This window comes from Populus trichocarpa, chromosome 18 (genome assembly GCF_000002775.5).
Source record: "Populus trichocarpa isolate Nisqually-1 chromosome 18, P.trichocarpa_v4.1, whole genome shotgun sequence".
In the NCBI taxonomy this organism is placed as follows: domain Eukaryota; kingdom Viridiplantae; phylum Streptophyta; class Magnoliopsida; order Malpighiales; family Salicaceae; genus Populus; species Populus trichocarpa.
The window spans coordinates 1495831-1509882 of record NC_037302.2 but is presented as its reverse complement, the minus strand read 5'-3'; the positions used below and the strand labels follow the sequence as shown (position 1 = coordinate 1509882).

The 14052-nt window shown below is 33.4% G+C and overlaps 1 protein-coding gene across 1 annotated transcript; it reads right to left on the bottom strand.

The window, feature by feature from the left end:
* Window positions 1-5192: 5192 nt before the first annotated feature.
* Window positions 5193-8417, bottom strand: LOC7458411 (cytochrome b561, DM13 and DOMON domain-containing protein At5g54830). The gene has a single exon (XM_002324868.4). It carries the CDS (start codon window positions 8150-8152, stop codon window positions 5450-5452), a length of 2703 nt encoding a protein of 900 aa, XP_002324904.3. The 5' UTR covers window positions 8153-8417; the 3' UTR covers window positions 5193-5449.
* Between the last annotated feature and the right edge of the window lie 5635 nt (window positions 8418-14052).

Sequence of the window (14052 nt, the reverse complement as noted above, 5' to 3'; positions counted from 1 at the left end):
GAGATGGTCTTTATGGAGTTGTATAAGTTTTTTTTTTTAAAATTTGGATAGTGTTCGGAACTAGGATATTAGTGAGATTAACGGAAAAAGATAAAGTTCGTTAGTGTTGATTTGATGATTTAATTAATTGAAAAATTATTTTTTTATGATGAGAGTGAAATTATGTTTCCATGTTTGGTAATAAAATGATAGGAGTTTTTTTTATCGGTATCCATATCTAATTTGGCAAGGAATTAAGTGAGTTAAATGTAAGGAAGTTACTCATTATTCCATTTTAAATATCAAGTATTAACCTAATCACAAGGTTTACAAGGTTTGAAATAAGTGTAAAGCTATAGCAAAATGATCAAGGGATAATATGAGAAACATACAAGGACAAAAATGAAAATAAAGCCAAAAAGACAACTCGTTATGTATATTAATCAAAGAGTTGCATAAAATATTAGTATTTGTTATTTATCGAATTATCTTTATATATGTAAGGAGGGAAGGTGGAATCATTAGCTTAAGAGGTATTTATGAAGTATTATCTCTTTTTTAAATAGCATATCAATGAAATCATTAAAAGCATGTAAAATTTATTAATATGAATTTAGAGATTTAATAACTTGGAAAGCATTTTATTTTATTTTATTAGGTAAAAGTGAAATTGTGTTTTTATGTCTTCTTTTACAGCATAACTATACTATATATTTTTTTTACCTCCTTTAAACATTATAAAGCTACATTTATCTTAGATCAAAGACAAAACCCAAATATTTTTCAAGGTTGCTAAGTATCATGAGTTATTGTCAACCCTATCATATAAAGAAAACCGCTTCGTTAAAAAAAAAAGTTCTAACCGAGGAGAAGTTAAATTTGGTAAAACTAGATTTAATATTTAGGATCTAGATCTACCTGATTAATTTATTCCAAGATTAAAAACTTGATGAAAAAAAAGATGGATTGTTGTCATTAATATGTTTGTTTAGACTATAACCATCAAGAATAGGTATGAATTGAACTAGTTCACTTGGTTTTATTTTTCTAGAATCAAAACTGAAATCGAATCAAACTGAATGGTTTTTTTTATTTTTAAATTTTTTTTTTTTATTTTTTTCTCAATTCAGTTTATTTGGTTAAATTTTTGGGTTTTCTTAGTTAATTTGTTTTTTTAAATATCCCTAATGCAATGGCTCTAGCCTTCAAATTTAAGATGTGAACATTTGGTGACACAACTTCTTAGTTATACAATTTTGGATTTTTTTTTTAAAGATAGACTCGTTTTTCATGTCTTAATATTAATTAATGTTTTTATATAAAAAAATCCTTATTTATCTATTGCAAGAATATGTAAAATTTTTCATTGAAATATGGATCAACTAGCTTGAAATGAATTAATTATCAATGGAAGTTACGTATGTTATAATTTTCTTTTTAAAATAATTGTTAGTCCATTCATAAGATTATATGGATTAAATTATATATCACCAACCAAATCATTTTTTACTAGTGTCAATTTTTTCTCATGCATGAATTGAATTGGATGAAGACAATTAAGCCTTTGGGTTAGTAAGCTTTGCATCTCTCATTTTTCAAGTCCGACACCAAAAAATATGAGAACTCATAACAAAGCCCTTTCTCAATTTTTGTAATTGGGCCAGATAAGAAACATCTCAGCTTCCTCAACATCCCAGTCCAGTGATAAACAAGTGGCTAGCCGATGCCTTAATGGAGTTACAGCATAAAGAGAAAGTGGCCAAATCCTCTAGCAGAAGGTTTGATTCCACCAGCAAATATAGGCCATTTGGTAGAAAAGAAGGCAATTAGGGTTGATTCCCCTTAGGCATAGAAGCCATTTGGAAGAAGAGGAGGCCAGATTCTCTAACGTTAGGTTTGATTCCCCAGACACATGCAAGCCATTTGGAAGAAGAGGAAGCCAGATTCTTTAACGTTAGGTTTGATTCCCCTGACAGATGCAGGCCATTTGGAAGAAGAGGAGGCCAAATTCTCTAACATAAGGTTGATTTCCCAGACAAAAGTAGCAACCTATTTTTGACGTTATTGGTGCATGAGCCATGCTTTTCTGACGAACAAGCTCCTTTAACTGCATTACTTGAAACAAACGTGACAAAATCTCATGAAAAAAGGTGGTACTTCTGGCACCATCTCATGAACTTGGCAGCCCATTTGTCATGGGACAATGAGAACTTGCCAACGGCAGGGCAGGGCGGAGCGGTTAAAGCATCTCGTCTTGAATACAATGAAAACTGTGCAGTATTTGGCATCTTAACAGCACAGCAAACCAGAGATTATTGCAAGATTACAATTTACAGGCAGGTTTATGGGATTGAATGGATGAAGATTACCATTAAGGCATCAACGTCACATTAGCGGTAATTTAATTAGTTAACAGAAAACTGAGATTTTAATGAACGAAACTCTTGGAATTTTGTATCTCCATTCGTCAAACTTGTAGCCCATTGATTCATACCACAATTTGTGCTCAAAGGAGGCCTAACTTGTTGTGGGCCTTCTATTTTTCTTCATCGTCTGGGTTACAGCATGCCCCCCGTTTTGAGAAGCAGCAAGATGGATATATATATTTTTTGTCCCAAACTGTTGGATTTGGATTAAGTTGAGCTGCTGATGATGAGCAAGCACAAGTCCAATTACAAAACCCACTTGAAAGTGGGTTAAAATTGCACAATTTTATAAGTGTTAGTTTCTTGAATTGAGAACCTAACTATAACACAAGACCGGGTTTATCCGGCTAAAACCCAGGTCATAAAACAAGTAGATTGACTCGTAAGTTATCTAGCCAATCTAAACTATAATATTTTTTTTAAAAAAAAACTGGAAATAAATATTGTTTTGATTATTTTTTAATAAAAAATGAAAATCAAAAAACATAATAAAAAAAACCTATTCAAAGTAAAAATTAGGATCGACAAATTATCGAATCAATCCGCAGGCGAAAGAGTAGAGCACATAGAATATATCTATATACTCTCGAAACTCTGCATGTTTTTTCTCAACAATTCAACTGTTCATGGTTCTCGAGAGGTGAAGCATGTGCCTTTTCCTTGTGATTACACAATGATCCTGGTACACGTGAGATAACAAATGACTTTGGATTAGCAGTACACTCCTAAATCGCATTCTTGATAGGAGAACAAGTAGGTTTTCTACTTTGTTTACAAAAACATTTTGCTTTGCAAGGCTTCCACCCTTGCATGCACTCCAGGAAGTGATCCCTTCGTTTTAATATCCTACAAAATTGAAATAGCTTTGATCCTGGACGGGAAAGAATCTGATCCCTGGAAATTTGGCTCCGTTGATAATGGTGGCTTTTGCAGGTTTCCTCAACTTTTAATCTCTGTGCTTCAAATTTCATTCCATAGCTTCTCATGTATTCTGGCACAAAGAAAACCCTCGTTATGCAGAGAATTAATTCTTAGGTTAAAAAAAAAGAAGTAAACATGTTAGTACCTTAGGCGGGCGATGACCAGTTCACTCTGACTAGCCAACCAATGAGCAAAATCAACGAGGAAAACTATGAAAAGCTAAGAACGGTAGAGTTCTCTCGTCTAAGTTAATCATCTCACAAATCCTTGAACCACGAGCTTATCAAACATGTCCACTACTTTTTACTTCACAAATATGCATAAAATACAATGATTATCATGAGGGCATTTATATTTTTGTATGAACTTAAAAGTTATTCATGGCTTTAATATACAGTGAAAGGTTAATTTCATTCATCTACTAAAACATAAGCCACTCCTGCTGAATGGTAGTCTTGTGAAAGCAGTAGTCTCCCTTCATCAGAAAAGCAAGTTATCCTGTTCATGACGCGCATTCAACTTGCCTCAATCACGCAATTAAATTTCATAAGGTGAGTCAGATATAGTGCATACCTCTTCTAAACTTGCATGTTCCAGAAAGGCTCATCCTGCTTCCTCTTGTCCCACCACACTAGCTCTTCAAACCATGCTGCTGGAAAGATGAATAAACTCCGTTGACTTCAAAGATGCCCGTAAATGTCCGTGTGGAAGAGCACGCCTATTCTTCTAGGAAGTTAAACAGGCATGTTTCATATAGTCTAAGGGGCATTCAAGGCACATCATACAGAGTGGAGTTCAACCTGGTTGTATTGTAAAATCCAGGAGTTCAGTGAACCGAATAGAGGAACAATATATTGCATACCAGGGCACCTCTGCAGCCTTTTTCACGACAAGGGTGAAATAATTTCGAAGAGGAAGAAGAAGGGAGGGAGGGAGCACTCAAATCTATTAATTTCCAGGTCCTACGATCATTATATTTGTTGACAATCCTTTCATCCTTGTACAAAGACACGGGCAAAGACAATATCAAAGGCAAAAAAACACTGGATACTCCAGGGTAAGATAGGATGGAATCAAGGGAAATAGAATTCGTTAAAGACAAAATATCAATTCAATGCTGAAGGCTTTCACGGTGATCTTAATTTCAAGGAAAAACCAGAATTAGAGGGTCTAATTATTGGAAAATATTAAATAAAAGGAGGGAGAGACAGAGAGATACACAAAGTTATCTAAGTTGATTTGAGTAATTGTGTCTGCTTCAAGGTAGCAAACACATCAAATAGCTAAATATCCAGACCAATGCACAAAAAATCAAAACAAAAAGAACTTCAGCAGAACAATTTGTGAGAAACTAAATGATTATTGAACACTAACTGAAGCGATTTACAAAAATCCAAAGCTACAAACAGTCAAGTTTCGATTATAAGGAGGCAATTGAAAGAAATCAACACCATGACAACAATCTTTTTTTGCCAAAGTTTACAGAGAGGATAGAAAGTCTCACACTCCAGCAGTCTACAAACATTGATCAACCTTTTATCCCATTTGTTTTTTTTTTTTTTTCAATTAGCATTCTGTCCATTCTGGAAACCAAGACCATACAAAACATATAAACTAAATTGATACATATCTGGGTTGGAGTGCATAAATCTCAAGCGGTGATTAAATCGCACAAGAACAAAGAGTGATGAGAAACTTCCCAAGGAAATCAAATGAAAGCATGTGTCTTTGCTCGGCACTATGCAATTCATAGCACCAAAAAAAACTGGCTAAACAGATATGATTCCACAAAACTAAACAGATAGTATACAGCACCTAATGTGTAACACATGATGGACAAATTCTCTCTTCATTAAACAGAAAAGATACGAGGAAAAAAAAATAGATCTTCTATTGTATTTAAAGATGTATCAAGTATACAAAGCAGAGTTTTCTACTGTAATTGCTCTTCTGGGAAAATGGCTGGAAGGAATACAATGGGTCAATGATTAGCATGTCAAGCCCCCTCGCGTCGAAAAAATAATTCGGGCAAAAAAACAAGCCTGCTATTCCGACGTGAGCAGAAAATTTTAAAAACTGATGGCGAATTGACGAGCTTGTACCAAAATTAATCATTGATAATATCACCTGTTCATAGGTTCTAACTGAACTTCCATTCGTCCAGAATGCTGTGCATCTTTTTGTGCTGAAACCCTGGCTGGACTCAGGAGGTCAATAGAATCCTCTTCTTCGAGGTTACCCAACACCCAATTACTTCTTCCAAGTATTCTGCCACTCCTTCGCTGTTTTTCTTGATATTCCAGATAAGTGACAATCATTGTACCAATCGCGAACCAAAGAATTAATGCCCAGAGATATCCATGAACATTTTCATCTCCATATCTATCTCCCAAATGCTTCAGGCCACTGAAAAGTGCCGCAATTCCTACAATGATGGCAGATCTGCCAACAATGAAGTGAAGATACTCCCAGAGACACCTTTTTGAGGAAACCTCCTCTCCATTAGCAGGTTTTTTAGGCCTCATGGAGGCATTAACTGGCTGTACACAGGCCAGAAATATAGCAGCAAGCCCAAATTTAACATGAGCTGAACTGACATAGAGGCCCCGAAGCTCAGCTACTGCAAATAGAAGGCCAAGTAGGAGAATGGCTAAACCTGAATACTGCAAGTAAACATGTGTCTGGTACCAGCTATCCCCTTTCACATGCTTCAAGTATCTAGCGGCCATAATTCCACCAGGAAGCAAAATACCCCAAGCAAGGAACATCATGAACCCATGTACAGCTAACACCGGCCGTAAATCTTGCTCTGCTTCTGCAGAACCACGCATAAGCAACACCTGTATAGGCCTATGGCTAGTTTCAAAATGCATATTCTTCTCATTTAGGTGTTCATCTGACCATTTAGTACCCAGTGCCCATATGACCTTGAGAGGAGTTGTAGGATCGATGATATTTTTACACTCTACCCGATCATTGTGACTACAAGGTTTCAATGGTCGTGTAAACTCAAAGGTAACGATCCCATTTTCTGATTTGCACCTTATATCCGTCAAATTCTCATTTGTTGGATGTACACTTGAGGCATCCCTTCCATCAATCCAAAATGAATTTACATGCCCTTTACCGATATCGTCAATCCAACCCACATAAGCATAGCTATTAACCATTCCAGTACCAAATCCTATCGCAATATAACCACTCTTTTTCTCACCGCGGGCAGCAATAGATATAGAGTCTTTTGACAACGTCCAAAAGAATGTGACTTGCTGATCATCCAAAAGGACACTGTTGTTATACATATCAGATAAACCCCCATCAACCACCTGAACTCTCCAACCCATCTTCTTCTGAAACAGAGAATGATAGTACACCTGATCTGGAGTATTCCTATCTGGTTCCCAGATCAATTCCATTGGACTAGCCAGAACACCTTCAGCTTCAGACCCTCCCGCATATATCGTCTCAGTCTTGTTCCTCAGTGTTGCATTACCACCAATCAAATCTGAAGTAATGTACAATGCAACATCATGTCCAGCTTGCACCGAAAACTTCACTGGCACCCCTCTTTCAACTTTCAAAACAGGAGCCTCCTTCTTATTAATGTACAAAACTTTTGAAGGATTAGGTGGATTGGGGTAATGAACTGCAGGACCAGTAGTAACAACAAGAGGCTTGTTTGCATCTGCAATAATCAAATCCTGATCCTCCTTGTCTGCAGCATCCAAGGGCCCTAAACACTCATTCACCTGATCAGATACATTGAGCACCAAATGCCCATAAGTCACTGACATTCGCCCTCCATGATTCTGCGGCAAATAGTAAGGCCGAATAGTATCAGGAGGCCTCATCAACCCCAAAGCCCAAATCACTGTCATGTTCTCTGTATAATTCACCGGCAAATCATACTTGGTATCAACCGAAACCAATGGCCTCCTGTACCTGATAAACGACACCCCATCCCTTCTATGCCCATAACTCAACTTCGTATTGTTCACCAATCCAACAGGGTCCGATCCTTCATATATCGTATCAGGGCAAACCCCATGAGCTGAACCATCCTTATCTATAGTACACTCGCTATACCTAGTGATATAAAAGTCATCAACAAAAGGCATTCCTTCCTCCGTAAACCCTGCCACCGCCACATCACCACCGATCATAACCTCCGAATTTGCATTCGGATTCGCCCAACCAAATGCCATATAATTTTGAATAGAAATTGCTGCCTCTAATCCTATATCAATAAAATCCTCGTCCAAACTCCACCTAATCCTATAATCATTAGACAATACCTTACAATTATCAAACATCGTCGGAACTCTAAAAGGCCCAGATTTGCCTTCCTCACCACCACTATCATTACCAGACGGTGCCGGGGCCAAATCAGATCCATTTGAGAGAATTACATGCCCAAAATCGGATTCCGTCAACAAGTCCCATATGGATAGGACTTGGATCCGATCCCAAGTAGCATTTCGACTCAATTTCACACTAAAGCTTGCATTTTTATAAGTCTCATTGAGTTTATAATCAGAAATTATAAACCCATTTGTGAGATTATCAAAGTCGGGCGCGATGGAGCCCCAAAAGTGAACATCGGATCCTGATAGCATATCAAACTGAGAAACCGTAAAAGAGCAGTCATCGGTTATGGTTAGAAACCCACGTACTTGGTGTTGAACCATGGAGAATTCAGACTTGAACCCCACAAACGGGCTGGTCTTCGGGCAAGATTGACCCGGATCCGCATTAGAAACGAAGAAGAGGAAGTTATTGAAGAGAAAAAACCCAAACCCTAAAATTATTAGAAGATTGTAATTCATGAGGGGAAATCAAAATCGAAGATCCAATCTGGATCCAAATGGGAGTATTTGGGTTCGAATCAGAGAGAGGAGTGGTTAAATGAGCTAAGACGAGTTTGGGGATGAAAAAGCGAGTTAACTCAGTGAGAGGAGTGAGTTCTTGATGATTCTTTAAAGATCTTGTGTTCTGTTTTTGTTACAGTTCGGAAGGAACTACGAGGAAGAAAAAAAAAGGAAATGTGTCAGAGAAGGGGTATTTTCGTCTTTAAATAAGGTTGTGATTGGTTGGAAGATGGACTTGCTTTTTTGGCTTGTGTATCCCGGTAAAAACCATTAACGGATCCCGGCTCTCTGTTCTGTTCTGTTTATTTTTGAATTTAAAAAAAACAATTTAATATTTTTATTTTTATTTTTTTTTATTTTAAAATAATATTTTTAATGATTTTAGATTATTTTAATACGCTGATGTCAAAAATAATTTTCTAAAAATAAAATATTATTATTTTAATAAATTTTCAAGTAAAAAATATTTTAAAAAACAACCGCAATCACACTCTCAAACATCCACTTTCAAGTTAAATGTTGTTGTTTGGAATAAAAATAAAATATTATTATTTTAAAAAATATATATATCTTCATGATATTTTTGAGTTTGAGTTTTGTCATGCCAATTAATAATTTATAAAATCAAGTTTAAATTAAATTTTAGATAAATAAGTTGAGTCATTCAATCAAATCGTGTTTAATAATTTCAATAAAAATAATTTTATTTTTCATAAGATTTAGAATGATAGTATTTTTTTAATAATTTTTGGATATTATAGTTAGTAATTTTGATGGGATTTGAACATTATCAATAATTATACGAGAAAAATAGATAATTTATGTTTAACTTATAAAATTTACGAGAAATTATTTACTAATATTTAGATTCATCTTGTGCTTCTATTCATATAACAAGTGTCCAATTTAATTAAGTTAATAATTTTTATATTATTACGTCAGGTTTGAATTTAATTAGAATTTTTGAAAACTTTTCGTAAATATATCAATTTGGACATGGAATAACTAATTGAAAAAAAAAATTATCTGTATCAAAAGAAATATTTTCAAGATACTATAACCGTATAGATAAATTAAACAGGAATTGACGTGGCAACATAAATTAACTTTATGTTGGCATATCACTTGTGGCACAACAAACCGAGAATATTCGCCTTGGGATTTGCTTTCATCATCTGCAATGTAGAAAAAAATTTGAGGTTAATCATGTTCTATGATTAAATTATGGGTTTGGTAATATTTTATAAATAATTTTTAATTAAAAATATATTAAAATAATATTTTTTTATTTTTTTATTTTAATATATTAAATCATTGAAGAACATCTAAATATCAATTTGATATTTTCTCAAGTGAAAACAATTTAAAAATAGAAGGTCCCACAATTCTATAATATATTAAGTTTCCATTTAGAAGTGCGGTATTGTTGTGTTTTCTCTTAACCATAAGATAAAAATGTTTAAAAACTGTGTTTAGAAAGGTGATCCCCACCAATAACTAAGGTATAAACTTAGTAATGTTGAAGCATCCTGGAGATGCTTTTTTTTTAGGTTTGATTTTAATTGTTTTTTTCACTTTCCTAGCACAAAAGAGAGTTATAACCATTGCAAATCATTAGCCCAAAATACCTTATTCTCCTCCTATATGTTTTCTTTATTAAAAGCTAGCCATGTCTTTTTCTTCAAACTCCAGTGATAATGTGAAAAACAAACTCATTATTTTGAACTAAAATCAATTTATAGAGCTTGATAAGTACAATAGATTAGGTTATTTGTCATATGAGTTTTGTTTATTTATGATGTTTTCTTCTTATTTTGATTACTAAAATAATCATTTTCTTCACCTATATCTTTAAAATCATAGATTAGGTTATTTGACATGTGAATTTTGTTTATTTATGATGTTTTCTTCTTGTTTGATTACTGAAATCATCTTCATCTTCTCCTACATCCTCAAAATCATCATCTTCTTTTCTTATCTTTTCAAATTGAATGCAAAGATCTGTTATATATTTTGGTTTTTTAACATTTACACTTATGAGATTTTGTGTTTTATCTTGAAATTATAAGGTGTGTTTATGGCATAAACAGAAAGTAGCTCCAATTAGTTCTTTTTGGTAAAAGAAAATGAAGAATATCTCAAAAATTGCATTTCTAAATTGGAGAAGGTGTTGATTAACTTGTAGTCTATTTTTTTTCTTAAAAAAATAATCTTTAACTCATAGTAAAAACTTATGAGTTATTCTTTTATATATGAGTAAGCATTAGTGTTGAATTATTTTTTTGGATCTGAGCGGCCTTGAAGTTGATATCTAGCACAATACTGTTGTATAATTATATTATAAGGCTTATTAATTGATATTGGTGTTTGGAATTTCAATTTTGTTAAATGTATATTAGTTCCCATCAATTATTTAGGGTTTAAGGATTTAATGAGTTCAACTTTAGCTTGAGTTAAAATATCCTGGCATATCGAATTGTTTTTTTTTTTTGTGTATGCAATTTTTTATAGACAAGCATCACTAATGAAGGCTCTAGCTTTTATTTCTATATTTTGAGCCATTTTCATTGATTTTCTATCTTGCTTTTCCTAGCTAGCTAGCTAATTAGTATACAATCTTTGGGCTCTAATTTTTAACCCCAGCACATTTATATAAATAAGAATAAATGTTGTGTCAATGTGTATACTACATTGATCATTCCTACAATATATAATATTGTCAACTAGCACTCCAATTATTAACTCCTAACACATTTATTTATGTTTTCCTTACATCTTAGTATATGAATTTTTGGACAAAAAAAATATATTTTGTGATAATTCTTGTTAAGAGAGAGCTAAATTTTGTTTAAATATAATATATGAATATAAGACTAATGTTTGTGCTTGTGTATGTTGAACAAGGCTAGTAAACGAAGCAATGAAAAGTTGTTATAGACAAGATCAAACATTCTGGACAAAAGAAATGTTTCATATTTGTATGGCATGTATCATAGCAGTTGATAATTGTATCAGACCAAACATATACTTAGATAAAAATAGATGGAAATGTGTGATGAATACATTAAAAGAAAGTATTGAAGAATTGAAATATGTCATTCTTTCATCAAATCATAATTGAAGAATAAATAGGATGTTATAAAAAATATTTGAGGATTTGAGAAAAAGAAATTAGTTGCTAAAACTGATGTTAGATGTAATAATGAAAGTGAGACTATTAATGCAATTAACGAGTGGTGGACCTTAAAACTTTAGGTTAGTTTAGGAATTTTATATTCTTAACTTTTAATTGTTGCTTTTAATGGTCGAAAGAGTCAAAAAGTTCAAGTATACTAGTATTAAACCATCTTTTTGTAGTAAATTTGATAGAATATTCAGCAACATTATGGCTATTAGAAAATCTTTGCAAAGCATGTCTGTTTATGTATACAAAATACAAGTTCAAATTGTAACGGCATCAATGTTACTATATAATTACATTACAAGAAAATCCTAGAAAAATCATACATTTGCAGAATTTGATTGTCATCAATACCTTTTTCCTAATAATATTTTAATTAAAGTTGTGTCACGTTAAAAAAAGTCATGAATATCATAAGTCATCGTAAATGGATTGTGTTTATAATGAGATTGCAGCTAATTTAATGAGATAATAAAATTATAACCTTAATGATGATTAATGTTGCTTTGCTATAATTTTTTATATATTAATAATCACATGCTTTTTTTTAATTTGAAACTATGAAATTATTTCATGTTTTTTTTAATTAGTTCCGTATCAATAATATTTTCAAAATCAATTTTAATCAAATATCTTTAAATTGTTTTTTATTCGGCGTCAATCTTAACAGTAATTTTAACAAAATACATATAAATCATACTAGCAATAATTAAAAATATTTTTTATTAAACTTATTTTTTTTAAATTATAATCACAAAAACTATTCCAATATCAAATAATACACTCTAACTAAGTCGGCAGTCAATTTCCGTTGAGATTAGATGAATATTTAAACGTGTTAATGGAAAGACGTGGAGTTCCATTTAGGCATGTTCTTGTAGGTAGCCACCCACTAGGAGTAAGTGGAATTTACAAAATTTGGATGTCACTATCATGTCACAGCAAGTCTTTATCTTCAGAAAAAAGCTGCACCAAGTCGTGTCGTCAACCTTGGCGGCATCATAGCCTTGTAGCTAAAATTCTCCATGGCAGGACAGCATTGAAGATGGTCAAACATGGAAACTAAATTTTTTTTCTCATTTTAACCATTGAGCAGATCGTGTCATCGAAAGCAAATGTGCTGCTCATACCAGAAAGTTTCGTGATCGTTCAGGGGAGGCCTAACTTATGGCGTGGACCTTCAATTTTTCTTCAGCCCTGGGGTTCTAGCTTTATACATCGGGTGGAAAGCGATGCAAATTATATTTTATAAAAGTTTAATTTTTTTTATATTTTTAAATAGTTCAGGAAAGGCCTAACGTTCTAACATCCAGCATGAAAGATCATTAGTGATGCACCAGCCAAATACTGGGATCAATCCTCACCATTCAGAACCAGTTCATGCTGGAAACTGATCGCCTTTATATGCGTTGTATGCTTCGTTCTCTCATTTTTTTAACTGCAACTAACCCTGCCACAGAAACCCAAATTCTAACTCCCCTCTCCCTGCCTTGCCGGCCACATTAATGTTAAGCTTGGATGGTAAAGTCCAGGTGAACCTGTGGCAAGGCTGTATGCTAGATTCATGACGGTTTCAATTCCCGTTTTCTTTCTTGCTGTATTTTTGGAAGTAGAGGGTTCAATTTGGCCAAAAGTAAAGTTATGGGACTGATTTGACCAAATGTTTGAGGTACTTGGATTCTTCAATGCTCTTCCGAACAATCTGTAGCAAAAAAAAATAGGCTTCTTTTTGGAGATCCGGACTTCGTTAGGCATGTTTCTGAGCATGTCCCGGTTTGGCTTGTTCACTGCCTACAAGACATTTACCATTCAACAACCAGTACAACTGGAGTTTACTTGGTTTTGATTGGCAGAAGACACTTGTAAACCCATGTAAATATAGCAACATCATCCAATTAACTTCCAGAAAATGCAACCAGAAACAATAATAATCACTCAAACAAAGAATAGACTAGACTGGAACACAGAAGACACAAAAAAGTTGTCAACAAGAAGATCAAGCAGAAAGGGGGGAAGAGTTTTTTCATTCATCAAACTTAAATCATAAGCTACTCTTGCTTCATGTTGGTCTTACAAAAGAAATAATCTTCCTTCATCAGAAAAATAAGACTTAACAGGCTCGTCAATTGCTTCCTGGCCATGACATGCATTATACTTCGCTCAATCAACTAATTAAAATTTACAAGGCGAGTCTGATACGGGACATACCTCTTCTAAACTTGTATCTCGGGAAGGCTCAATCTGCTTCCACTCGTCCCACAACTCAAAACTCTTCAAACCATGCTGCTAAAATTGAGTTGTTAAAGATGCCCACGCCGATGATCATTTTCTGTGAATAACTACGCCCATGCCCCATTGTACTAGCAAGTGACAACAGGCACAGTATATCAAGCTCACAGGAGTTCAGCTGGATTAATGTTTGGTATTGTGGTAACTTTTGTGGTCATGGTTTGAAAAAACAAATTTTATAAAAAATATTTTTGATTGAGGTTGATTTGATATTTATATATATTTGGTTAAAACTGTGATTGAACAAAAAGTAGTTTAATATGTTTGATTAAGAATGTTTTTTAAATTGAGGTTATATATATTATTGATGGTTTTTAATTTAAATATTATAGATTTAACTATTACTACTATTACATTATGAAATAAATAATATTTATATAAAATATTT

Coding starts and splice junctions, on each gene's coding strand:
- LOC7458411 (XM_002324868.4), bottom strand. CDS start 8,152: ATGAATTACAATCTTCTAATAATTTTAGGGTTTGGGTTTTTTCTCTTC.